Consider the following 24,752-nt stretch of genomic DNA (forward strand, 5'->3'; position numbering starts at 1 on the left):
TCCTGGTTCACAATTAATACAAATTACTGATAATAGAAGATTGAAAACATGAATGAAGCATAGCTTCTGGAGTGACATCAGCTGAAAACTGTTAGAGAAAACTCTTAGGCCGCTATCAGCAATTGGTCTACAAATGAAGTAATGAACTCTCTGCAAAGTAACCCTATGTGTAACAGCAAAGTCATCCATGTTTTCAACATTTGGCTCAAGAGAATGTAGATTGTGTTACAAGACTAATTTTGTACTGCCTTTCAAAATATGTCATCATTTCTATCCAGGAAAAGTAAGCACAAGGTGAGAATTTAATTCTGATACACTTTAAAATTGTATTCTTACAGAGGGAGTGATGGCTACACCTTGTAATCGAGACCTCTGAGTCAAAGCCATCTGGAATACAACTTTATTCGAGACGCTGGCCTGACACGCCAGTCACTGCCTACCAGTCATGTCCACAGTAACGTTCCTGAAGAATGCTCAACAACTTGGTACAGTATTTTAGGATGTTTCTTTTACAATGGCTAAGCTATTGAAGTGAGATTAATTGAAAGAAACAGAAGATTAAGGAAGTTATAAATAACATTGTCTTCAGCAGCAAGTGCTTTAACAGTTGACTGTCTCTGTGACTAGTCTTCTAGTTTTATTAGCCCTTGTTAACCTAAAGTTTTAACCTCATTTTATTAACACAGTACTTCAGTACACTCAGGTACTTCAAATCATATAGCAGAGGACTATTAAGAAAAGTTTTGGAGATCCTGCTTTTCCTAAAAAAGCTCTGCTTTCTGCAAAAACATTCCAAACACTAGTATATTCTTGTAACAGCTTACTTCATGCTGGAAGGTGTTAGGGTGTGTTTTTAGCTCAGTGATATCATAAAGTCACTTACCTACTACTGTATCTGAAAAGCTGACAAAAACATAGTTTTATATCTTGACTGTTGAGGTTGTTGGACAGCATTTTTAATGAGAATAATTAAATGCATTAACTGCTTAGACATATAAAGCACTAAAACAGAGTACTTGAGGACCTATTTCTAATAATTTCTTATACTTTCAGACTGATTACACAACAAAGGTTTTGCTTGTTGTCTAACCCTACTGGCAGGAAGACTTAGAAATGGCAGGTAGATATTAAATCTATTCTACCTATTCTAGATAGTCTATTGCAAGTCTATTATTGCAATAGACTTGAATTGACAAAGTCCATTTATGGGCAGTGAAACACATCAAGGAACTAACAAAAATCTGACTGCTTAAGGCATGTGCTTTGCAACAGGTATGAAGCAAAACTGGAGCAAACAATTTAAAACCTGCTGTCAGTTACCTCTACATCAATCAGGAATAGTTTCACTGGCATACTGCATGAATTTATAACGACGACTGCAAAATGTAGCACATTTGTTTCAAAAAGCCTTGGAAATACCTGCTTTATAAAAGTCATTTCCACACAGATTCCATGCAGCAAGAACACTCAGGAGAACAGTTCTTGGTTTTGTTGAAGGAAAAAAAAAAAAAAACATAAAAAGAAAAGAAACTCTCAAAGCTTCCCACATTGTCTAATCTTTTAATCTTTGAGAAGATTAGAGCTTGTAACTACCACCTGATCAGGATGATGAAATTCTACTAGTGCAATTGAATATAAGGACTCCAAAGCAGAACCAAGCCTTTCTTATTTATGAAAGGTATAAACCCCTCTGCTGTTAAAGCCTTTTCAAAAGATTTCTTCTCAATTGCACAGGAAGGTTCTAACCCTTAAAATTTTAATCAAAAGAGTAGCTAAAGCAGTAGAAAAACATTGGCTGGCAAATCAAGAACCCATGTTTTAATTGTTTTTGTTAGAAGTCTGTTCGAAATTGAATTAAAATAAACATGCTTAAAACATATTAACTACTTCCATGAATTCATTAGAGTGCATACGCTACAGAATCCTGACCATAGACTACCATATTGTACAATCTTAATGTACATCACAGTAGAACAATTTTTTTTTACTGCTGACTGTACCTCAGTTGGACATTTAATTTAGGCTACAGATTTTCCAAAGGACTCTTTCATTCACTACAGTTGAGTGGGCTAACAATTCCAGCATCCCAGTTGCAGAAAATCTGTTATAACACCAAAAAAAAAAAAAAAAAAAGAAAAATTATGAACATTTAAAAAGCCCGCACCCCTTAGTAATTTGTTTGAACATTCATTAGGAAGAAATCTGTGCTTATGTCACAAAATTGTCAGACTGACAGATCATAAAGTCGCTGTTTCCGTATGCCGACCTGCAATTTAAAACATATTCACTAATTCATAGCCACGAACCTTGACAGAACACTTAAAAGCTTAATCCTTTAATTTATCGCATCGCTTTTCCTTAGTTATGAGGTGTGCTGGGCTGTACCCTTGCGAGCAGGCATCTGAGGGGTCAAGTTTTAACAGAAAGGTTTAGGAAGAGGCTAAAGAAGGGAGGACCGGCAGCCAGTTGCCAAGAGAGAGACCGCTCATCCTTTGAGACGCGGAAAGCTGTTACACCGAGCACAGACGGTCCTTCACCCCGGCGTACTTTGCCAGAACTAACCCAAGCCGAGCGGGCGAAAGGCACAAAGGACCCTCGGAGCAGAGGTGCACGGCAGCTCAAAAAACCACCCCGCACCTCTCCGAGGGGGGCGGGAGGGTGTCTGTTTGCTGGCCGCGGGATGCCCAAACCCCGGCGGGCTTGGCCGGGCACGTCCGACCCCCGCCGGGACACCTGCACACTTACCCCACTCGCCAGCTCCGCGCCCAGGCAGAGGAGCACCAGCACCAGCACCCTGCGGGGAAGGCAAAGGGACAGGGTCACGCGTGGGGCCGGGGGGCGCCGCGGGGAGGGGGCCGCCGCGCCCGGCACTCACCCTGCGCGCCCCATGCTTCAGGCGGCCCGCGGGGACGGCGGAGAGGACCCGGCCCGGCTACACGCCGCTGCTCCCACGCGGGCACCGGTCCGCGGCCGCCGGAGGAAGAGGAGGGCCCGGCGCCGTCACTCAGGGCGGGTGGGGAGGCCCCCCTGCGAGGGCGGCTCCTTCCCCCGCGACGAGATGGGGGAGCCCCGCTCGGGGTCGCTCCCCGCTTCCCCACAGCGCCCCGGCCCCCTCACGGGGCACCCGCCGCCTTCCGCTCCGCTCCCCGCCGCGCCGTGCCCAAGCGTGCCCCGGCCGGAAAGTTTGGCGCGGTCTTCGCTGAGGCGTCGCACCTGAGCGGAGCCGGGCGGGGCGGGACGGGACTGAACTGGGGGAAGCCGCACCGAGCGGCCGCCCCTCGCAGCCCCGCACCCCACCACCCGCCCCTCCGGAGGTGCGACCCGGCACTGCCAACAGCTCCCCCTCGCCCCCACGCGCTGAGGTGCCTCCGCCGCAGAAAATAGTCCGGGGTCTCCGCGGCCGCCCGCCCGGTGGAGATACGGGGCGGGGAGAGGCAGGCGCCCGCCCTTCGAGCCGACAAAACCCCGGCGCCCGAGAGGAAGGGTGGCGGCGGGGAATCACGGCCCCTTCGGTGCGGGGCGTGCAGCGCCCGCCCGCGCCCCGCGCTCCCGCACCCTCCGCCGCCGGCCACCCGCCTGCCCGCCCACGGTGCGGATGAATATTGTGGGGCAAGTAGTCCCGGGAGGACTTGAGCCGGGAGAAGCGGGCGAGTGCGGCAGAGGGGCGGGCGTTGGAGTCGGGGCGGCCGGCGGGAGCCGCCCGGAGGGAGCCGCGCTGCCCTGCCGGGCTATGCCCGCGCCGCAGGGCCAGCTCCGGAGCTCCTGAGCGGGCAGGATGGAGCCGCGGTGGCGGAGCTGCAGCTTGGCTGCCGGTTGCCTGGTGTTGCTGCTGGGGTGCTGGGGGCCGGAGGAGGCGGTGGCGGCGGTGAGTGCGGGGCGCCCTCCTTGTTCTCCTCAGGCGCTGCCTGGCGCCGCTGTCCGCAGCGGCAGAGCGGAGCCCCCGAGTAAGGGTTGGGGGTGGACTTCTGAGCCCCTTCAAGCCTGGGGCGGCTGAGGGTGGGCTCCCCGGTGGCTGAGGGGGCCGCAGCGGGCCGTGGCCCCTGGCAGGAGCCCGGCGGGAGGCCGGGCCGCGGGCGGGAGGGTGTCTCGCCTGGCCGCCCTCAGGTGTCGGGGCAGTGGGTCGGCTCCTCTCCGGGCAGTGCCCTCCTCGCACGGACAGACGGACGGACGGAGGCTGCTGCCGTCGGACCGGCTCCCTACGGTACCCGCCTGCCCTTGGCACGGCAGGGCTCGCCGGCGGCTGCGGGAGGCAGGAGGGGAGTGGGGGTGAGAGGCGGGGGAAAGCCCGGGCGAGCTTTGTGCGTGCTCGGAACCCGCTGATCCTCCAGGACAAAGGAGGAGAAATCCCCCCTGCCTCCCTTCCCGCCCCCACCTCAGGACCTTCCTGAAGAGGTGTCTGAGCTCTTGCCAGCCAGTCTTCACCTGCATCTGTAAGTCGCACCTGGACGTGGCAGGGAGCCGGAGGCTTGCGGGCATGGTTTGCTGGAGGACTACACCTCGGGCTGGGACTTGGTTTTCCTGAGGGTTCTGTTTCTGCTTTCCTACAACCGAGGTTGAGATGCTAGCGGAGACGGTAGATGCGTGCTGTGCCGCAGAGGGCAGTAGGTGGCCTGGAGAATTTTGTTTTCTCTCTTTGGGAGAGAGATGCTGTCCTGGCTTCCCTCGAGAGGCTGGGCCTTGAAACTGAGAGGAGGGAGAGGTGATCACTAGCTTCCCCTTTCGAGGTACTTGACTAAGACCTTCAGCTGTTAAGAAATGGTGAAATTAACTAAAAGACTCATATTTTAACATAGGTTAATTTCAGATTTTTACCATCCCTTCCTTTGGCTGCTAACTTTAAGTTTACTTGGAAGGGAAGAAGAATCCCTATTTCTGTTGATTACGATTATTATCTTGTTGAAAATCATAATATGTTACAGTAATAGGAGCAGAATACACTTCTGCTATTCCCCCCCTCCAATTTTGTACTTAGAGCTGACAAAATCTTATTTGTCTTGAACTCTTCTTTGAAGTGCATTCCTTTACAGTGAAACTTTGTAGACCTTTCATCTGCCCTTCCAAAAAGCAAAGAACAGCCATAATATACTGCTTTCTTCTTCTAGCACTCATTTTTACTATGCCCAGGTGTGTGCCCAAGTGTAAGTGATACTAGTGTGACACCACTGCTTACTGGTTTGGGGAACTGCTTGTCCCCATATTGTCTGTAGTAGTAATTCCACTGCTGTTAAGTACCACCTCAACCCAGACTACCTCCTGCAACTTTCACCCCCCAAAGAAGGACCTGGTCAGTCCCACCTATAGGGTTTCACTGTTCTAGCAGCTGGGGGTTGAAGATGGTGAGGTTTGCATGTAACAAATGCAACCCCTTTCTTTCTTCAGGAAAGCACCCAAGCTTTGCTCCCTGTGTGTGAGGAGGGAATCTGTGGGGTCTGGGAAGAAGACGGTGCTGGGCTGACCCTGTAGGCAGCCCTCTGCCTCAGGAGAGATGAAGAAAGGAGAAAAGATGATGGTGGAGCCTGTGGTTCTCAATGCCACCTTGTGCTATGCCCTCTTGTTTAGGATGAGTCCCCCCAGGGATTTACTGCCCCGCGGTGAGATGAGATTAACTGAAGACCCAAGGGCTAGTGGGGGTGGGGAAAAGAGAGAGAGACACTGCTGTTCTGACCTACCAAAATCCTACTGACGCTTTATCAGAAAGGTCTAATGGCTTCTCAATACTTTGGTGTTGCAATGTCCTTGAACCTCCCATGATGATAACACTAAATGATGCTGACCCTGATTAACAAGGGTCAGTGTTTTATTGTTCTCATTGCCAGAAAGGGTTGAATTAATGCTGTAGTGGTAGGCTTGATACACGCTGTCTTTTCTGTGAATTTTGTTATGGGGCCTTGTGTCAGAATCTTCCCCTTTCCCCCAACAGGATCAATCTGGTGGGGTGAGTTCAAGTCATTCTGGTGTCCTTATTAAAATAATATCCAATATGATTGTTCAACCTCATAATACATTTTTTCAAAAGCAAAAGTCATACTTTTCTTTGCTCCAAATTGTTCAAATAGTGTGTATGGCTATGCTGCCTGTTACAAGGTGACAGAATATAGTTAAGAGTCATCTGCCAATGCGGGCATTATAGGGAAATGTCAATGACTTACTAAAAAAAATTGGCAAAACCTCATATTCGAGGATGAATTCCATTGCTTAGATGTTATTGCTGAATTTTCATAGCCCCTTACCTAAATTTGGTGAGTAGTATATGGATCACGCTATGTGCTCTTGTGCAGACTTGTTGTTGATGTAGAATGAAGCATGTAACTACTGATGAACAGTGTCAAAAGTATCTGAGAGTCTGAGAACGGTCTTACTCTAGAGTGGGAGAATGAATGAGGTAGAAGATGGTGTCATCAGTGCATGGAGTGATTTCGAGTTACAGTACACAAGAGGTGCTTATTTGTTGTATGCTTCCATGAGAGTGGATCAGTGTGTATAATGTATGTTAAGGGACAAATTATTGCTTAAGTACCCTGGTGCTTTTAATATAAATCTACACACATATATATAAGCTTTTCCTGTATATGTTCCTATATGTAATTCGCTCTTCCTGTAAGCAGAAGTTTTTTCCTCTCCTAGCAGGTTTACACTTGCACTGTGTTATAGAAAATTGATTGCAAGTTGTGACTGGGAAATCCATTTAATTAAACATAGATGGGCTAGATTCTTGAATTGTGCTAAGCTATGAAACTCACTTGTAGTTAGTGACTGTTTATTTTATATAGAAAAAGGTTTCCCTTGTAGTTAAGGCCTAGATTTTCAGAGTATAAATAGGCTTTGCCAACCCAAAAGTTATTAAAATGAAGTGACTTCTGCAATGTCTCTTTTCTTTGCCTTCCATATTAACTCAATTTTGTTGAAAGTGTGGGGGTGAAAACAGTTGTTCAAATATGGTAAAGGCAGGCTGTCAAGATGGGCATCATTTGTGTTTAAGAGTGTAATCCATGACATGGTAGCCTCTGAAAGGAAAAAAATCCCATCCAAACTTAATGAACTTTCATGAATAACACATTACAATGTACTTGATTAATCTTGTTAATTTGTAAATGGTGGTCATGTGTGTTTGTCTTGTTTGCCCTATTTTATCATGGTAGTGGTGGTTGGTATTGTCATTTCCCATTTCATAACTGGCTGTGGCTCTTTCTAATTATGAAAGCTGGGTCTGTAAAAGCAGAAAGAAATGGATGCTGGCTTTTAGGATTCAAAAAGTATTTCATCCTGAAATTCCATGGATGTGTCTTGAGTAGTCGTGCACAAGACTCTCTTGGTTTCATAACATCAAGGCTCAGGCACTCCTGCTTACAACTTGTCATTTATTGTGCATTTTGCTTTTGACCTTTTATGGTTCTTAGTTAAAGATACATAGTAAAAGTTGTCTCTCAAGGTGTCCTCTGGCATATTCTAAAATACAAACAAAGGAATCCTGAATGAAACTTAAAAGAAGAGCCATTTGACCATAATGGGATCTTTTGCAGTTATACATACAAAATCATTATGTATCTCATTCCATTTTTCCACATGATGGAAATAGACTGATGGTTCAGTGGAAACTCCTAGACTTTAATTTTCTTAGTCATGAATGAATTAATCTACTCGCTGAAAGCAAGTCACTTACCCTTTTTTAAAGTAGAAAGGGAAATTTTCATAGGGCAAAGTGGGAAAATTTATTTAATAGCAAATGTAAATTTACATGTGATCTTCTAGTATGGATAAGCAATAACGCTTACTGTAATGCAAGTAGTTGCTGTTGATATTACTAGAACATGTGGAAACTCTTCTATATTACAAAACAACTGAAATCAGTTAGAACATCCCAACAAATCTAACATGCATACTTTCTATCTGGGGCAAAGTGCAGTGAGGCATCTGTTCCGCACATACAGCGGAGATATGTTGTGCATTTTTGCCTTTCATTCACTTGTATTAAAATGCTTCCTTCTCTAACTGCATCGACTGTGTAAACTCCCCACCGATATCACTACATAATAAGATATCTAGATAACACTCACTTATATGTTCTAGGAACAGTGTTATGCAAGCATGCAGAATGGAAAGCAGCCTCTGCCGGTAATGATAGAACCAGGCAAACTGCTTTGGATGAAGACAGTTTTTGCTTATCTGTTTCATGAGGCTGTATGGACTCAGTAATGTTTAGAACCACTGGGGTGCTTTTAAGTTCTTGCTATATGTGGTGTTTGGCTACCTGATGGTGACTGCAGACTCTTCTGTGTTGTATACCATCTCTTCTCAAGACTACCTAAAATAAAACTTGTTCAAAAGATATAGTGCTGGTACAGTTTTAAGGATGCTTAAGCAGCATCCTTTACCTTGCTGTGGAAGGTTAGCAATGCATTTAAACCTTATTAAGTATCACTGGTACAGTGCAGCTTCTGAAAAAGGAAATGTGCTGAACATCCTGGTTAGGTGATTGCTAAGTGTGTGCAGTATGTGGTGGAAAAGCTTCAGTGTAATGTGAAATTATCAACAGAAGAAACATAGCTGAGCTGAAGAGGAAAGGATCCTGTTATAAAACAATTCTAACGCTTATTTAAAAAGATTGCATTGCAGTTTTCTCAAGTCTTTCTTGCAGAGCTTATGTCTGTCTCTGAGAACTTGTGAGGAGATGCAAGAAGCAAAAACTGGGGGATGAGATATTAATTTTAGGAGAGATGCATACTGGGCAATTAGATAATTGCAAACGAAACATTTTAGCTTAAACTTGTTAATGCCTTAGTCTTTCTCCCTCTAAAAGGCGGCATATTTAAACTGTAATGTATTAATAGGCATATCTTTAGTCTGCTTGGAAAAGGCTTTGATCTTGTGTGACTCTCACTTACGAAACTCTGCAGCTCTGTTGCCATAATTTGAGTGGGAGGCTGGACTAAAGAACCTCCCAAGGCCCCTTGCAGCCTGAATTATCCTATAAATTTAAAATTATGCAAGATTTCAGTTGTGCTCCTAGGTGTACTTTCTGTTAAGGCAACCTACATATCCTGTAGTCCAAAATTAATCATAACTGTGTATTTAAACTGTGAGTTGGAAGGTTCATATTTACTTAAACATCTTTTTTTAGTTGCAACTAGTCAAGAAGCCATTGGCACAGCAGCATTCAGAATTTTAATTTTGTATTCTCCTGTTGTGGAGGGTGTCTTATACAGTGTGTGTTTGTATATGTATTATTTTGTTGAAATAAAAGAAACAAAAGAAATAAATTGTAGTGGCAGTATTGAGTGAGGTGTTTTTCCACCTGAAGTGTGTGTTTTAGGACTTGGAAAGAGAGGAGCTCTGAGGCTATGGATTTCAGCTGAATTGAAGAAGATAGCCTTCAAGGCTTTTGGTTATTGCAGCTCTGTTTTGGGGTTTCTGTCTTTGTCTCCTTCTCCAATTTGGAGGGCAAGGAAAATAGTTTAGGCTCATCTGTATTTTGTTTCTTTTACCTAATCTCTACAGAGAATTAAAATGTCAGAGTTGAATTTCAATCTCCTCTCTCTCCTGGCACTCTAAAAGGCATCTGTGTGTGATGCACTTAAACTAGAACCAAAAGTAAAATAGCTTTATCTACTAAGTTATTCTTTTTATTGCGGCATATAGCTAGACCTGCAAAACTGTCCTACTGTAGTCTAATATGGCCCCACTGTACAGTAGACAAGCTTTGCTGCTGCTGCTCTGCTGAAAGCCCTGCTTTTCCTCCTCTTAGCTTTCCCTGAGATAAGCAAAGCTCTATTCACTGGTGAAAACAGGCCAGTAAGTCTTTTTGCCAGTGTCTGTCAGGACTTTCTGCTGAAATATGTTAAATGTGTTGGAACGTGTGTTTATTCTAGGACTGACTTTAGTAGTTATCGATGTGAATCTTAGTTTTAAACTACATTAATTTAAAGAAAGATATTTATGCTGCACTGCTTCCTAAGGAGTTTGGATGCTTTCAGAAACCAGATTTACACAACCCTTAGCTGCAGCAAAGCTGTATGTATGTGGTGGATACCCTTCTCTAGAAGGAACGGTGAGCATGGAGGAAATCCTTGGTTTGTGTTTAAATGCTTCACTGGTATGAAACTAAGACTTTCATCTCTGTCCATCTCTCCCTCTACTGTGCTAATTGCATCTTTCACCTCCTTGTGATGTGTTTGGAGATGTAGTTATGGTAGATAAATCACCTTCTTGGCTCTGGCAGAAGCACTTGAAGGCTGACTGGTCTATATGGGCCACTTGCATGAGGTTAAGGTAAGATGCTGCTGATTACTTGCCATGGCTCAAGTGAGGCTGTGAAGCAATCACCCAAGCTAAATGGAATGGCTTCATTTAAGAGCTTGAGAGGGTAGGGCAGTTCATAATAAAGGTAAGGCTTTATAGAGGTCCTTAAGGTTAGCGTTTTAGGAACTACTGCTATAAGTTAAATTACAGTATCTTTTTAGTATTTTATGTATAAAATTAAGTAGAACTGCAGACTTTCCTTTCTAGCTTAATTTTCAGTTTGACTGCCTTTTTGTGTGGTTACTGGGCTAGACAAATACAAGTACCATAACATGCTAAACATAAAATTTTATTTTATTCAGCAACCATAGTGATAGTGAAGTAACTTCTCATCATTTGTATGAGAGAAAGGCAGTGAGCTTTGAATATCAACAGGGGGTGTGTTGCAGGGGTTTTTTTGGGGGGTCGGGGGGGTTGTTTTGTTTTTGACAGACTTGTGTTTCTACTTAGTCTTTCAGGAACTTCAAGTATCTTAGAGGACTGTCAGCACTGAGTTGAAGTGCAGAAGCTTGTAGATGGTGTCAGAGGTGTTGCAGTTTATATTTTCCAACCTGGGTTACCCATGTACCGCCTATAACTGGTAGCTATGTGACTGGAAAGTCAAAGCCTTCTGTTCATCTTGTAGGACCTTCTTAAATACAAATTAGGTTTCTTATGCATACATGTGCACTGGTAATATGTATTAGTAAGTTGTATTTAAGGTACAAAAGTGGAATTTGTATCCTTCTGTGAACAGGAGGAAATAACTGAATTTCTCTTGCAACTCAACTTCAGAAAAATCCCTGGGATAATAACAATGGGTTTTGAATGATGTTTCAGGTCATTAGTAAGGTGTTTGGAATAATCAGTTGTCTGGGTTTCATTCCCAAATTCTGATCTGGGAAGGCCATCTCTTTGTACCTTGGTACTTTGCCTGCTTGAGAGCCTCTGAAACCCTTGTGAGAAGGGTGCTGGTGGTTTTGCTTGCCTATGATGCTGTAGGATGGCAATCTTTTTTCCCCGTTATCAACTCCTTCATGCTGTTCTTATAATAGAATTCTTTTTCTTTTTTTTTGTTTTAATCTAGAAAGATGTCACTTATGATTCTTAATTTGTATACTAGTGTAAACAGTGGGATGCAGAAATGGTGACTTGGATTGCAGGACTAAAGACTGGTGCTAGGTGTGTTTTTTCATTCAGGTGTGGACTTGTGGGTCCTACTATTTTAATAACACCTGTTGCTAAACAAATTCACTTTATATTAAGCACTTTCTAGCAGTATTTCTCATCTCCATGTCTTGAAAAAGTTCTGAGTCCATATATTTCATCTCTGTCCTGAACACTATTTTCTTTGCTGTCTTCCTGGTAGTCATATTCTTGTCCTTTCCCTATTTTTTAATCAAGCTAGGGGAATTATGAGTGATATTTTGATGCTATATATATACTGGACTTCTTGGTATTTCTCCAGTACTCTGAAAAATGTTGAAAGTTTACAATATGTTCAGAATAATCAGTTTTATTACTGTCCATTGTGGTTCCTAGCCTCTAACTGCTGCATTCTGGGTGAAAATATAACAAGTATTAGTTATTAATTACATAAAGCTGTCAAGCTTAAGCAACCATTAATTCAACTCCTGTATTTGGTTATTTTTTTTGGGCTTACCTTTGTTAGCAATGAAGGCTAATCTTCCTTCATTAAGGAAGAAATATATTGACAACTCACTAAGAGGCTATCTAGCATCAGTCTGTGTCTGCTAAATACAGTGCTGATTCTTCAGAAGCAGACCTTTCTCTTTATGCACAAATCCTGCAGGTGTCTGATAAAGAGGAAGAAAATGACCACCCTGTCCAATGAACTGCACTCTTTCTACACCTTGAATTAAAGTAGCAATTATTAAAAACCACAATTAAATGGCTTTACTTAAAGCAAAGAAAACTAATGTGACCTGCGGGCAAGGCTAGACAAGCTTTCAGCTCCTGGAAAAATTTGATTTCCTGACAAGAAATGCCACTGCAAAACAATGTTTGGGTGAAGGAGCTTATGAACTCAGTTTAAAAACCTTTCAAAAATAATCCTTTTTATCAGGCAGTGATTTTTTTTTTTCTTGAATCAACTTACTTTGAACAAACCTGTTACACAGAATGACAGCAGAAGCCATTGTTTCAGAAAGGCAAAATAACTTCTAGCTGTCATTCAGACAATATGAATTGACTTAATTGGAGAAAATACTTATTCTGATTTAGTATAAGAACAGTTGTCTTGTATATTGAATCTTAAAGGGCAAAGGTATTCAGAAGGAAAAGCAGGCTTCTTCACTGGAATGAAAAATGAGCATTTACATTGGACTACTTGTATTTCTTCATCCAGTAACTGTGTGGTCAGACATGAAGACAAAACCTGGAGGCTTCTGCAAAACCATTACTTTTTTAATTCTTAAGTCATTAAATACTTAAAACAACAAGGAGAAGATCTAGAGAAGATGAGAAAGATTGCAAGGCTCAAGTGCTTTTTTGTTTCGATAGGTTAACTTCCAATATTCATTTGGCCCTTTCTTAATGGGGAAAGAAGTGCTGTGAAAATCCCTAGAAGCCTGTGCCCAGAGTCTGCCCAGGCAAACAGTGAAACAATCGATGCAAAAGTTGACATTTGTGTGGGTGGGGTTTTTTGTATCTTTGAAGGGAAAGTGTATAGGTAGTATTGCTTTAGTTGCTGATCCAGAATGCTTATGGAAACTTCTTGGCAATAGAATTGGTGACCTTCCTCCATACATGTGCCCACATGTACAAAAATCTTCAAAGTATCTTTTTCTGTTCTAAAAGCTTTCAAATTCTTAAAGCAGTAGTAGTAACAAAGTGTTAACCATCTAGGTCTAAAGTATGAATTTTTGTATCGTAAGTGAACCTAGAAAATTCCTTAACTTGAGGCTTGAATGAGAAAATGCTTGGTGACAGGTCTAGTCATGCTCAGAAAATGTGTATTTTTAGAATGTCAGCATACTGTACTTAAGAGGGAGAACAATCAAACAGGTCTCTTTAAAGAACCTTAAATTGCTAATATTCTACAGAAGTAATTGTGGAGGATCAGCACGGTCAGTCATGGCAGTGATGGAAAAAGGAAAAAAGTAGTACTTCTTAAACAGCCAAAGTAAATGCATTTAACATCAATAAGATGATAGATCACTGTGACTGTATTGTCCTAAACATCACTTTAAACTTTTCAGTGACTTTTTTGTCTTGATGGCAGGAAAGAGGATGTTGATAATTTTGGTAGAAGATTATTTAAAGTAGCAAGGAAGCCCTTAAGCTTCAGAAGTGTAGCAGTGACAGACTCTTAAGCTATCAAACACTGATACTGAAATGAAACACTTTTATTGCCAGTTGCTAAAAAGGTTCAGAGGACAAATACAGAAGGTGGATGCTTAAAGTATAAAGATGAATTTCTGAATACAAATCACTACAAACTGATAAAGAAGTCTGGAAATATATTCTTCAGTCATGCAAGATTTTGCTGTGCTTGAACAGCATTTTTCATTCATCATCATAAATATGCTGTCTAAGAAGCTTCTAAGAAGCCTCCTGGGAGAAGAAAACCAGAGCATATATTAAAAATGCTATAATCTTTGGACAAATTTCTCTAGCTTTTCAGTGTTCTGCTTCAGACAAAACATTTTATTTCATGTTTCATACTGTGATAACAGATAGTGATCAAATGGTTGACATACTTGGTATCTCAAGCGTGAACTACGGTTGTACCTTGGTAATTCTTTCAGTACTAATTCTGTATTCCATTCAGCTTTTCAGAGCTGGAGACTTTCAGGAACTTGCTGTATTCATCTATGTTTGACTGGAGAGAGTAAGCATAGAAACTGCATTGGGTTTGCATGGCGAGGTTCAGGTATCAGGGGGTGCTGCAGGAGCAGCTTCTGTGAGATGCCAGAAGCTTCCCCTGTGTCTGCTTGAGCCAACTGGTGACAGTGATAGCCCCTCTGTGACAAGACCCCTAAGAAAGGGGGTGGGGAGGAGACTGCTGCACAACAGCAGCTGAGAGAGAGGAGTGAGAATGTGTGAGAGGAACAGCCCTGCAGACACCAAGGTCAGGGAAGAAGGTGGGGGAGGAGGTGATCCAGATGCCAAAGCAGAGATTCCCCTGCAGCCTGTGGTGAAGACCATGGTGAGGCAGGCTGTGCCCCTGCAGCCCAGGGAGGACCCCACACTAGGGCAGGTGGATGTGCCTTGAAGGAAGATGAGACCCTGTGGAGAGCCAGTGCTGGAGCAGGCTCCTGGCAGGACCTGTGACCCTGTGGATAGAGGAGCCCATGCTGGAGCAAGGTTTGCTGGCAGGACTTGTGATCCTGTGGGGGTCCCACGCTGGAACAGTCTGTTCCTGAAGGGCTGCACCCTGCAGAAGGGACCCATGTTGGAGCAGTTCATGGAGGACTGTCTCCTGTGGGAGGGACCCTGCAGGGGAAGAGTGTGATGAGCCCTCCCCCTGAGGGGGGAAGGAGCAGCAGGGACAAGGTGTGATGAACTAACCACAAGCCCAGTCCCCCTGCACCGCTGTGGGGGAGGAGGTGGAAAAATTGGGAGTGGAGCTGAGCCAGAGAGGAAGGGGAGTGGTGATGGGAAGGTGGTTTTAGATATGTTCTTATTTCTCATTATCTTGCTGTGACTTTTGGCAATAAATTAAATTAATTTCCCTGAGGAGAGTCTGTTTTGCCCATGATGGTAATTTACTGAGCGATGTCCCTGTCCTTATCTCGCCCCACAAGCCTTTCATTATTTTCTCTCCTCTGTCCAGTTGATAAGAGGAATGATAGACGAGCCTGGGGGGCACCTGGCGTCCAGCCAAAGTTAACCCACCACAAAGCCATTGTTGGATTTAACTCTTTGAATACTCTTACTTAAACATAAAGAACAAAATTAAAAAGTGCTAAAATCCCAGGCTTGTCATTTATTGTAGAATCATAGAGAAACTTAGACTGCAAGTATAATCCTCCTGCTCTGGAGGCTGGATTAGGTGACCTCTTACTCAAAGCAGAGCTGTCCTCAAAGTTCTGTATTTCTTCTTTTGACAGTCACACACTAAAAGGGCATTGCAACAGTATCTCTATTCCAAACCGTGCTTGCTGTAGGAATAAAGTTAAAACTTCGCAGAAATGCCCCATGCTGAGTGCTTGTAATTAACCTACTGGTTACTGCAGAATGCGGAGCATATATCACAAACTTGCAGCAGGTTATTTTCTTGGCACATGTTCAGCTCCAAATAGCACTTGTGGGAGTTGGTATACTCCCTAAAACAGGGTGCTTCAGGGAATACTTTCCCTTAGAGAAAGTGACTCTCTGTTTTGGAATGTGTACAAATGCCAGGGGCTCTTTCTTATTCCTGCCAAACTTCAGACTGAACTGCATCTCAAGTTTTAATAATACTTGAGGGCCCTTTCCTATGAGTGGATCTCCTCACTTTAATCATTGTGCTCTCCCTTGTGCACCATGTGTGCTCTCCTTGTCTACTCCCACTTTTTTTAAACTGATAGTATTTTAGTGCAATGTTGCAAGGAAGGCAGCTCACTGACATCCTCGGATGTGATCAGAGAATCACCATAACAAGACACTTCAGGTTAGTTATGGTTAACTTGCTACGAAGTAACTTCCTGAGAGTGACTGTGAATAAAATCAATTGCTGGAGAAATCAGTAACTAATGTGTCAAAGCAGAGAGAAGCTTAATGCTAGTGCTGAAGATTTCCTCCCTTCCCAAAACAAACAGTACTCAACTAGTTACACACCATCCATTGAAACTGACACTTTGCTTGCAAGTTTTAAGTGGATGGTATCCCTCTAACTATTTCGAGAAAGGATTATTTGGGTTACACATTTTAATTTCTTTACTAAAGTGTTGTCTGGTGCATTGGGTTTTTTGTGTACTCATCATATTCTACTGAAATGTTTTTATTACTGGACCTCTCAGGAGGAATACTCCAGTCTGACAGTTTCTTTAAAAAGTACTGGAAGGCAATAGAGACAAAATACAGAAGAAATTATTATAGACTTAGATATCAGCTTCAGCTTGAAACAAAAATATAAAGTACACTTTTTTCTCTGCACCCCTTCTAGCACTGATGAGATTTATTTTGCCTTTCCTACTAGTGTTGCAATGTTAATACTTCAAAAAAACTTGTTGTTTTTTCAATGTTTTTTTTGTAAAGATCTTATCTATGGTCCTTTTAGCTAGTTCTCTGGCATAGGTTCAAATTTTTTGTCTAGTGTACAAGTTTCTGACAAGTGTGACTTAATTCCCAGGTCATGGTTTCTGTGTAGTGACGATGAGTGCAAACCAAATGTAATGATCCTTAGGATAATGTAATATATAGCCTCTAGATGTAATTTCTCTAGTGTAAGGGAATGAAATCTATTTCTTCTAATCAAGTTTGAGTATCTAATTCCAAGATCTGTGTGTGGCAGATAAAATGATCTATTAGCACCAGATTGCAGCTGTCTCTTCCAGCATTTTAAAGGCAGTAAAATACACTCAGGCCCCCTTTTGGTTTGCCCTATGAAATAGTCTGTGGGAAATTAATATTGTGATCCTCCATATCACTTTAAGGTCACTTTTTCGTAGCAAGGTGCACCTTGCCATGAAGCACCTCATTTGAAGTGATAGGTGCTTTAAGGAGTCCCTGAGCTATTGCTATCACAGCCAGTGGGTTAAACGAACTCAAGAGGCCAACACTGAGGGCTACTCTTCATCTGCTGAGGTTAAGTGTGTGAGTTCCTGAACAGGTATCTGAGAGCTCCCACTAAATATCCAACTTTTATCAGCTTTAAGAATTTCTGAACCCATGTGGATAAAACAAAAGGGCCTCCCGACTCATCAGGTCCTGATGCTCTATTCTCTTGGAAGTGCCTCTGACTTACGGGGTTAGGAAAACTGCTTTGTCTTCATTGCTTCCTTGTTTAACTTGGCCCTCTTCAGAGTCAGTAACTTTTTCAGCTTTGATTACCCAAGGCTGGAGAGAAGCTTTTTTTTTATTAGTATTGAATGATACAGAGAAAACGCTGCCTGTGATGCTGTGTCTTCAGGTGTTAAAATGAGCACACAGAATATGCTGATGCTATAGGCATAAACAAATGATAAAACAGTTTTAACTAGAAGAACCTTGGAGCTATGATACTTGGTCCAAGAACTGAAGGAGAATGGAGTTGATAATCACTTCCACCACAAAGAATCCCCCAGACACCCACCAAGCCTTGAGTGAGTTAGGTCTTGTTCTGACAGCTAAGAGGGTGTGTGCTTCTTCGGATAACATCTCCATGCAATATCACTGTGCAGAGACTCTTTTTAGCATGTAGACTTGTTTAATCTTTGGAATTGAGTGCTTTCAGTAGTTACAAAATAGACCACAATGGGGTTGGATTAAGCTGAAATGCTGTTCTACTTTCTCTCCCTTCTCAGAGGAAGAAGTAGATTTCTGTTCTTGTGTGGCCTGCTTCATGCACTTAACACATGAAGTTGTCAGTGACAAATGACTGACATCCATTAACAGGACTCAGGAATTGAAGCTTCCTCTGTTGCATATTATATGGATGAAGGTGAGGAACAGGACAATTTCTGGGGAGTTAGGCTGGAGCATGTATCGCTATTCCATTTATTCCTTAACCAGGAAAGGATTAAAAAGACTACCAGAATGAGTGGTGTTATGACTGTTTAATACCTGGCTTGCAAGCATATCTGAGGCCTAGCTGACAGGTCTAGGTTTGTGTTACATTTGGACGTGGTTATAGAAAGTGGCAACATCTAACACCTGTCACTTGGGAAAGGTCCTAAATGGCTAGTAAATCTTAACCTGTAATGAGTACCATATGGCACTTATTTGCAGCTGGAAAAAATCAGGGAGCCTCAAGAGGCTAGTGATTAGAGACTTGTGTGTAAAATTCAAGTAAAACTGAGACTTCCTGAAAAGCAAAGTGGCTTACTGGATATTGCCACTGACTGAATGTCAGACACTTAATGCTTGTGTCTCAGTGCTAGCATTAGTTGCAGAAATGTGTCACTGGACAGGCAAAGATGGAGGCATGCTTAAAACAAATAATTCTTCTAATTTGCAATGTACTTGTTTAAGGAGTCTGGTTATGGTCTGTATAAAAGCTAGAGGATGGCTTGTATTCTGAGTTCAGCACTTAAAACTGAGATGAGCAGTAGTGAAGTGTAGACTTCCTACAGAGATGATATAAAACTTGTCCATCCCCAAAGCTTCCCATTTCAAAACTGAAAAGCCAACCAGAGTTCCTTTGTTATTTAGGGTGTTTCTTTATTAATCCTGTCTATTTAGAGGTTCATGTAGGTGCCACACTGGCTGCTGAGGAGGGTGATTTAGTGTTTGGCATCTGTCGGTTTGTGACCTTAGAGACAAAGTGGGCTAGAAACCACCTGGTAGTTTACATTCTGTCTTGAGTGCTCTCTGCTTGCACTATTTACCAGGAGGTGTACTTGCCCAGCCTAAGCATAGATGCTTTTTAAGATGCTGCCTCTGGATGGCAGCATAAAGGTAGTACTTAACCTGAGTTGCTATTAAAGGAAACTTGCAAATTCTTACAGCATGATATGGAGCTGTTTGGAAATCTGTGTTCACTGGGACATGAGTAAAAGTACTTGGCCTCTCAGGTCTCTTCAATTTTAGCTTTGAAATGTTTGTGAGAAGGGCAATGGAGCTTGATGTAATTATTTTGCTTTCTGTGTGTCCAACCCAGTAAAATATACTACACTGTAGCCCATTCTTTCTTTTGTAAGACTAAAAGACCACTGAAATGTAAGAGTCTTCAGAAGTGGTGAGAACTGTCCATGTCCTTTTCCTTGCCTACAGTTGAGTGCAAGGCTGGCAGCACTCAGAGGAGAGTAGCAACAATCAGTTTTAGAGATGGAGGGCTTTGTAGAAAACAAGAATGAGCTAGTGTGAGTTGCAAGGGCTAACTCTGTTTCTTGTACTGTCCGCTTAAAGTTTCTTCATGTCCTGAAGAGTTCTCAGTCGTCCCTTAAAGCCATGTATGGAGAAAGGGAGCACTGTCTGAGATAGCAGGGAGGTTGACTGGATGCCCAGCTGGGCTCTTGCACTTTCTGTCCTTTCTCTGGTTCAGGAATTGGATACAGAAAGATTCTGTCAGGCTGCGGTACCTCCTGTTCCGGGGGGATAACTTCTGTACGTGTTTGCTTGTTGCTTTCACTTAGTTGTTAAAAAGGGGAGGTGGGAACCCCTAAATTCTGGGAGGTCAGAAGCTTTCTGTGTAAGCTTCTTCCTGCTGACCTGCAGCCCCTCTGGGGCTTGCTAGGCATGAGTCCTTCCCATTTTTTCTGTTTCTAGAAACTCTGATCAGCAGTTCAGGCATTTGTATAGCCTGCCCTTCCACTGCCCCTGTTAGCCAATTGAGTCTTCTGTGCAGCAGTAGCGGCTGCTGCATGGCAGGTCACTCAACCCGCCAAAATCTGTAGGTGAGTGCTTCTATATATCTTGTCTCTGAACCTTTCCTAGGAGCTTCCAGGAAAGGAGAGAGAAATTGTTCCTTGTGTTGCTCTCAGATTTATAGGGAGAATCTTTATGGGCAAATAATTGCAATATGGGGACAAATGAAAGTTAAGCTTTTGGGCATTAATTCAGTAAAGACTCTGAAAGTTCTGTGGTTAGACTGTCAACTGGGAAGATCTATTGCTGCAAATATTGCTTTTATTTTGACTGGTAACTGCTGTGAAAGATACCCTTTACAGAGAACTGTGTGTTGAAAAGCTATAGTTCAGTTTAAAGCAGTAAAATTCTGTATTGTTTTAGTAGAACATACAGGCAGAAAAATTCAATCCTCTTTAGAAAAGAGCTCACCTCTGTTTCTTGTGGCATGATACTTTTAACATAAACATACTTTGCTTAGTTTTGCATGTTCTGAAGGTAGCAATGTTGAGGTTCTCTTGCTGTATTTTCATTGTGGGTTTTTTTTAAAGTAACCCTTTAAGTCCTACTAAATAGTAGTAATTGTATTCTAAGGGAAAATTTATTGATCTTGAAACTTTCTGTGTAAACCCTAACACTTATTTGGGGTGCTGTAAGTAGATTTATTGGGTCTCTTAGTTATGTTTCATGTTATTTCTATAATATAAGCTATTTGGGTGTCTAAACAGCAAACAACCTCTGGTTAGGAGGAAAAAGAAGGGCTGTTCATCCATCAGGTATCCCAGAATCGGTTTTCAACCTGCCTCTGTTATGTACTCATTCACAGTGGCCAGAACTGTGGCTACTACAGCTAAGAGCTTCCTCTGCACGTCTGAACAGATCTTGTATTGTGCTGACTTCAAAGAAAGATACTGCCTGAAGGTGTAACAGGTTAAATTACATGTCAGAAGTTCCCTTTCTTAAAAAAAAAGTTGGTGAAGAACTTTTGCAAATGTGTTTTGACTCTTACATTTTAGACCGTGAAACTTACTCTCTTAGTATCTTTCAGTATCTTTAGGTAAATTGAGGGAAATAATTACTTAAAAGGATATGTAATAATCTTTTAAATCAGATTCTGCTTTAGAAATGTTACTGCTTATAAATACAATACTTCATTGAAAAAAGAATGGCCGTATGGATTATGGAGCTGTGATGGCTTTGCTGACATAGTTGACTTCACACAGATATTTGAGTAATAAACTGATCTGCAGACTTGTACTCTTGTTAAGACTAAAGAGCATATATGTGAAATTGTAACTAGAACTCACAATAGCAGCTTTAACTCTGCTCATCAAATTCCTAAAAAAACCTTTTGGATTTTCGTTATATTCATGTCCAGGCAAGTGAAAGGAAACTCAGCTTGTTGAAGATAAATGGTGACATCTTTGACCTGGATGAGTAGTAAATCATTAGCTAAATAATTGTGCGGATTTTATTACACAGATCTTGGCAAGCTAATAGATGTATGTTCTTCAGGACTGCCACCACAATAAAGCTTAATTTTTGCTTGGAACTTAAAGACTGAATTTCTTTTCCACTATAAATAGTGGTATGAACAATTGAACTTGAGACTTTTGCATGGTTACAGCAGAAAGAGTACTATAGTCTTCCTCCTAGGGCAAAGGCATTCATAACCAATGCTCTTCTGTATATTGAATTCACTGATTTTAATCAGAGTGAATTTCAAACACTGGAGTCTTTCTTTATATTGATAAAATTTTCCAATATTTATGTGCTCTTTCTGCAATGTTAAAAAATTCTTAGGTTCCTGACTGGTAAGCTGTCATATTTGAATGCAAAGGGTGATGTTAGTAGCATTTAGGCAACTCCTGTAGCAGCTAGAATAACTGTGATGTGCAGGATTTGTCCACTGTGTATAAGCTTTATTCTAGGAACAGGCCTTCCTCAGCTGTCGAGCAAATAGTTTCAGTATCTACTGTGAAAGCTCTCTTCTGCCAACCTTAAGTCATGAACAAGAGCAAAGGATCAGACATTGGGACTCAGCTCAGGAATGTGCAGTTTCCACAGTTTTGTGAACTACAAAACACTGTTAAACTGCTGCTCAGCAGTAGTGCTGCATGTATTTGATCTAATCTAGGTAGCATAGGAGTTCCAGGAAATAAGTTTAACAAATATGTGGTCTAGGGACAGTGAATTGTGAAGTCCTATTTCATTGTCTTCTGGACTAGAAGACTTCAAAAACAAGGATTTAGGCTAATTAACACTTCTATTGTTTCTAACCCCTCGTCCCCTTCCTCTTTGGCAATAGAAGCCTGGTGTGTGCAAGAAGCCTGATGCATGGTGTGCAAGAACTTGAGGGGTTTGATGTACCCGTCGTTCTTTTGACACTGGGCTTTGCTCTTCAAAGAAAGTCCTGTGTGTTAATTTTATTACCCAATTAGCTTGCTAACAAGAATAGCTGGTAATGTGATGCTGGTTAATACTGAAGGGAGAGACCTGAGGCTCTTGATAATGAATCTAAAACTTAGTGTTAGGAGCAAGTGTTCTTTGTATTAGCTTTTTATAACACTTGGAAGGAAAGGAAAAAAATAAAGCCTGAAGTATTTAGTCTACTGTGTGTCCATCCTGAAGTTGGGATTATATCTTTGAATAACAGTAATTCATTGCCTGAGTAGCTGTACAGTCAAGCCTGCTGCAGGTAATAGAGTGACCCATAGCACATCAGCCTTGCAGAAGCACTTCTGTTACTTGTATCTGTGGAAAAAGTATATGGGACTGAATTGCATGTTACAGGTTCAAGAACTGTTAGGGGAGATGAGCAGCATGCTGTGTGGAAGCCCTCAAAGGTGAACTGCTTTTGATTGGGTTTTAATGACTGGTACTTCCTTTGACCATTCCAGTGAATGGGAACCTTAGTAAAACCAAACTATCAAAAGGCTTGAGTCTCTATATTCAAATAAGTCCTAGAAAAGTAATTAGAAAAAAGTAGGGATCATACAAATACAGGACATAAACAGCAATTGCTGCATAGCGTGCCCTGAGTGCATAACAACATTAACATTTTTTTTCTAGCCTTTGCTTCTTGCTCTCTGCTCGTCCCTCACAAACTGGATTATTGTTCCATGATTCAGTTATGCTCCTGTGATCAGAGCGTGTTGCGGAGTTTTAAATTTGATTTAAAATTCTGGTCAGCTTCTTTTAGGCAGAACTTATTTCAGTGATTCCTAGGCACCTCTTTTCTTCTGGAGGGAAGTTCTTCCCTGGTGAGGTAGCTTACAATGTTGTGGTGTTCTGAAGGGAACCAGGCAGTTATATGACAACATCTGTCTATGAAGCTGATGTGTGCATGTCAGTCCCAACAAATATTGCATGCTGAAGCTTGGTGGGCATTTAAATCTCTAAAGGAGTCTTAATACATTACAGACCACACCAGCATTTAAAATTAGTGGCTGTAGACAATCAGCTTTTGATTCTTACTCTTGCTGCCACCAGAACTGAGCTGTCAAGAAAAGCATGTAGTTTGACGCAGTACAAACTGCATTTCTAGGTAGGGTCAGTAATGTCACCATGCTGCTCTAGAAATGAGAGGGGTTATCAAACAGGAAATTCTGGGTGCATGATAAAATAATACCGGAGGAGGATGTTGGAGCAAAGAACTACTTGGGCTGTCAATATTCAGACTTGCTTGTTTCTTATACAACTGTTTGATATCTGGATTGAGAATTCATTTGTGAGCAACTTGAGTCATGTCAGAACTCTTCTAGTAATTCACGAAGGCACCTTATTGATTCAGCTACTGTGCTTCTGTAAGTTGTACCTCTTTCTCTTGATTATTAATTTCTAATTTGTGGATGACAAGCTTTATAAATGACTGGCTTCCCTCCACATCCCTGTAATGTTTCTCACATAAGTGTATTAAAGTATTGTTCAGCTCCTATATGTTCAAGTACTTATATATTATTGAAGTATTAATGCATACTTCAGTTTGGGGTTTTAGATACTCCCTACACCCCTCCCTACATGCACACAATCAGCTGTTTAGTTTCCCTGCAGCTGCATGTGTGCAATGGTAGATCATTTCTAAAGAACAACTAAATTTCCCGTCTGAATCTTTTAGGTAGCTAATGTATTGCTTAAATTGCACGGTGTTGCTTTGATTCTAATGGACTAAGATATAAAGTCAGGCTAACATACCTGAAGCCATTAACCAGTCCTTTCTAACTTACTTCCTTTTAGTAATCAGTAGAAGAGTCTTTTCCCTTCACAGTTTTAGGAAGACCCAGGTTTCTGTTCTCTCCAGGAATAGCCTGGTGGTTTTTAGAAAATTTTTGTCCAATACTTGTGAATGGCAGCTGGGAGGTGTGGAGGGAGTGGAATATGCTGGAATTGCCTTGTAACTGACATCTAGGCCTGATGAGAAAGGAGGGGAACGTGCCCAATGCATAAGGCAGGCTCCTAGCCGAAACAAATTTTGAGGATAACTTAGACTTATTCATTTCACTGAGCTGACTGTAACAAACGTGGCCAAGAGTAAAAAGTGACATTGATTTCAGATTTGCACTTGTTTTCTTCAAACTGAAAAACAAACAAAAAAACCCTGCCATTCTGTTGGTGGCATAAAGCAGTTTTTCTCAGTCCATGTAAGACACAAAAGACTGAGCTTGTTCTGGAAGAATTATCCTTTGACCAGTAAACCAATACCATTCCTCCTTTTATATACTAATGAAAAGAACTTGCTCTCCACACATGGATTCAGTGGGGTAGAAGCTGTCAGGAAAATCCAGTGAAAGGATTAGCTAACCTCAAATAGATTAATTAGAGCCCTTGATTGTGTCTTGCTCTGCAAAAGCCACAGCAAAGGCCATGGCAATGATAGTGAGGTATATGGTGGGGAGTGGGGGGAGCCTACAGGAATACAGCAGGTAAGAAGCAAATTTGAGCAGTTTCAGTCTTGTTCTTAAAAGCTGCGTCAGTTCCTTATCCATCTTTGTGTAGTTGAAAATGGAAATATTTTAATAGGCTTGGGGACTGTGATGAGCTCCCTG

The 24,752-nt window shown here is 42.1% G+C and overlaps 2 protein-coding genes across 4 annotated transcripts in view; one reads left to right on the top strand and one right to left on the bottom strand.

Moving 5' to 3' along the window:
• The window catches only part of COL4A6 (collagen type IV alpha 6 chain), a 141,969-nt gene extending 137,478 nt beyond the window's left edge, over nucleotides 1-4,491 (bottom strand). For 2 of the 3 annotated variants that reach the window (XM_064463339.1, XM_064463338.1), the window contains exons 1-2: nucleotides 4,442-4,491; nucleotides 2,746-2,794 (exon numbers count right to left, since the gene is read on the bottom strand). In XM_064463339.1, the coding sequence (XP_064319409.1) occupies nucleotides 2,746-2,794; nucleotides 4,442-4,476 (84 nt within the window). In that variant the 5' untranslated portion in view covers nucleotides 4,477-4,491. Of the gene's footprint in view, nucleotides 1-2,745; nucleotides 2,795-2,875; nucleotides 3,589-4,441 lie in introns of those variants that run through there. The other variant, XM_064463340.1, reaches the window with a different exon arrangement.
• COL4A5 (collagen type IV alpha 5 chain) overlaps nucleotides 3,470-24,752 on the top strand; it is an 86,770-nt gene continuing 65,487 nt past the window's right edge. Inside the window, exon 1 of the mRNA XM_064463341.1 lies at nucleotides 3,470-3,865. Within this exon, the coding sequence (XP_064319411.1) occupies nucleotides 3,776-3,865 (90 nt within the window). The 5' untranslated portion in view covers nucleotides 3,470-3,775. The remainder of the gene's footprint in view (nucleotides 3,866-24,752) is intronic.

This window comes from Phalacrocorax carbo, chromosome 11 (assembly GCF_963921805.1).
Source record: "Phalacrocorax carbo chromosome 11, bPhaCar2.1, whole genome shotgun sequence".
Taxonomy (NCBI): Eukaryota; Metazoa; Chordata; class Aves; order Suliformes; family Phalacrocoracidae; genus Phalacrocorax; species Phalacrocorax carbo.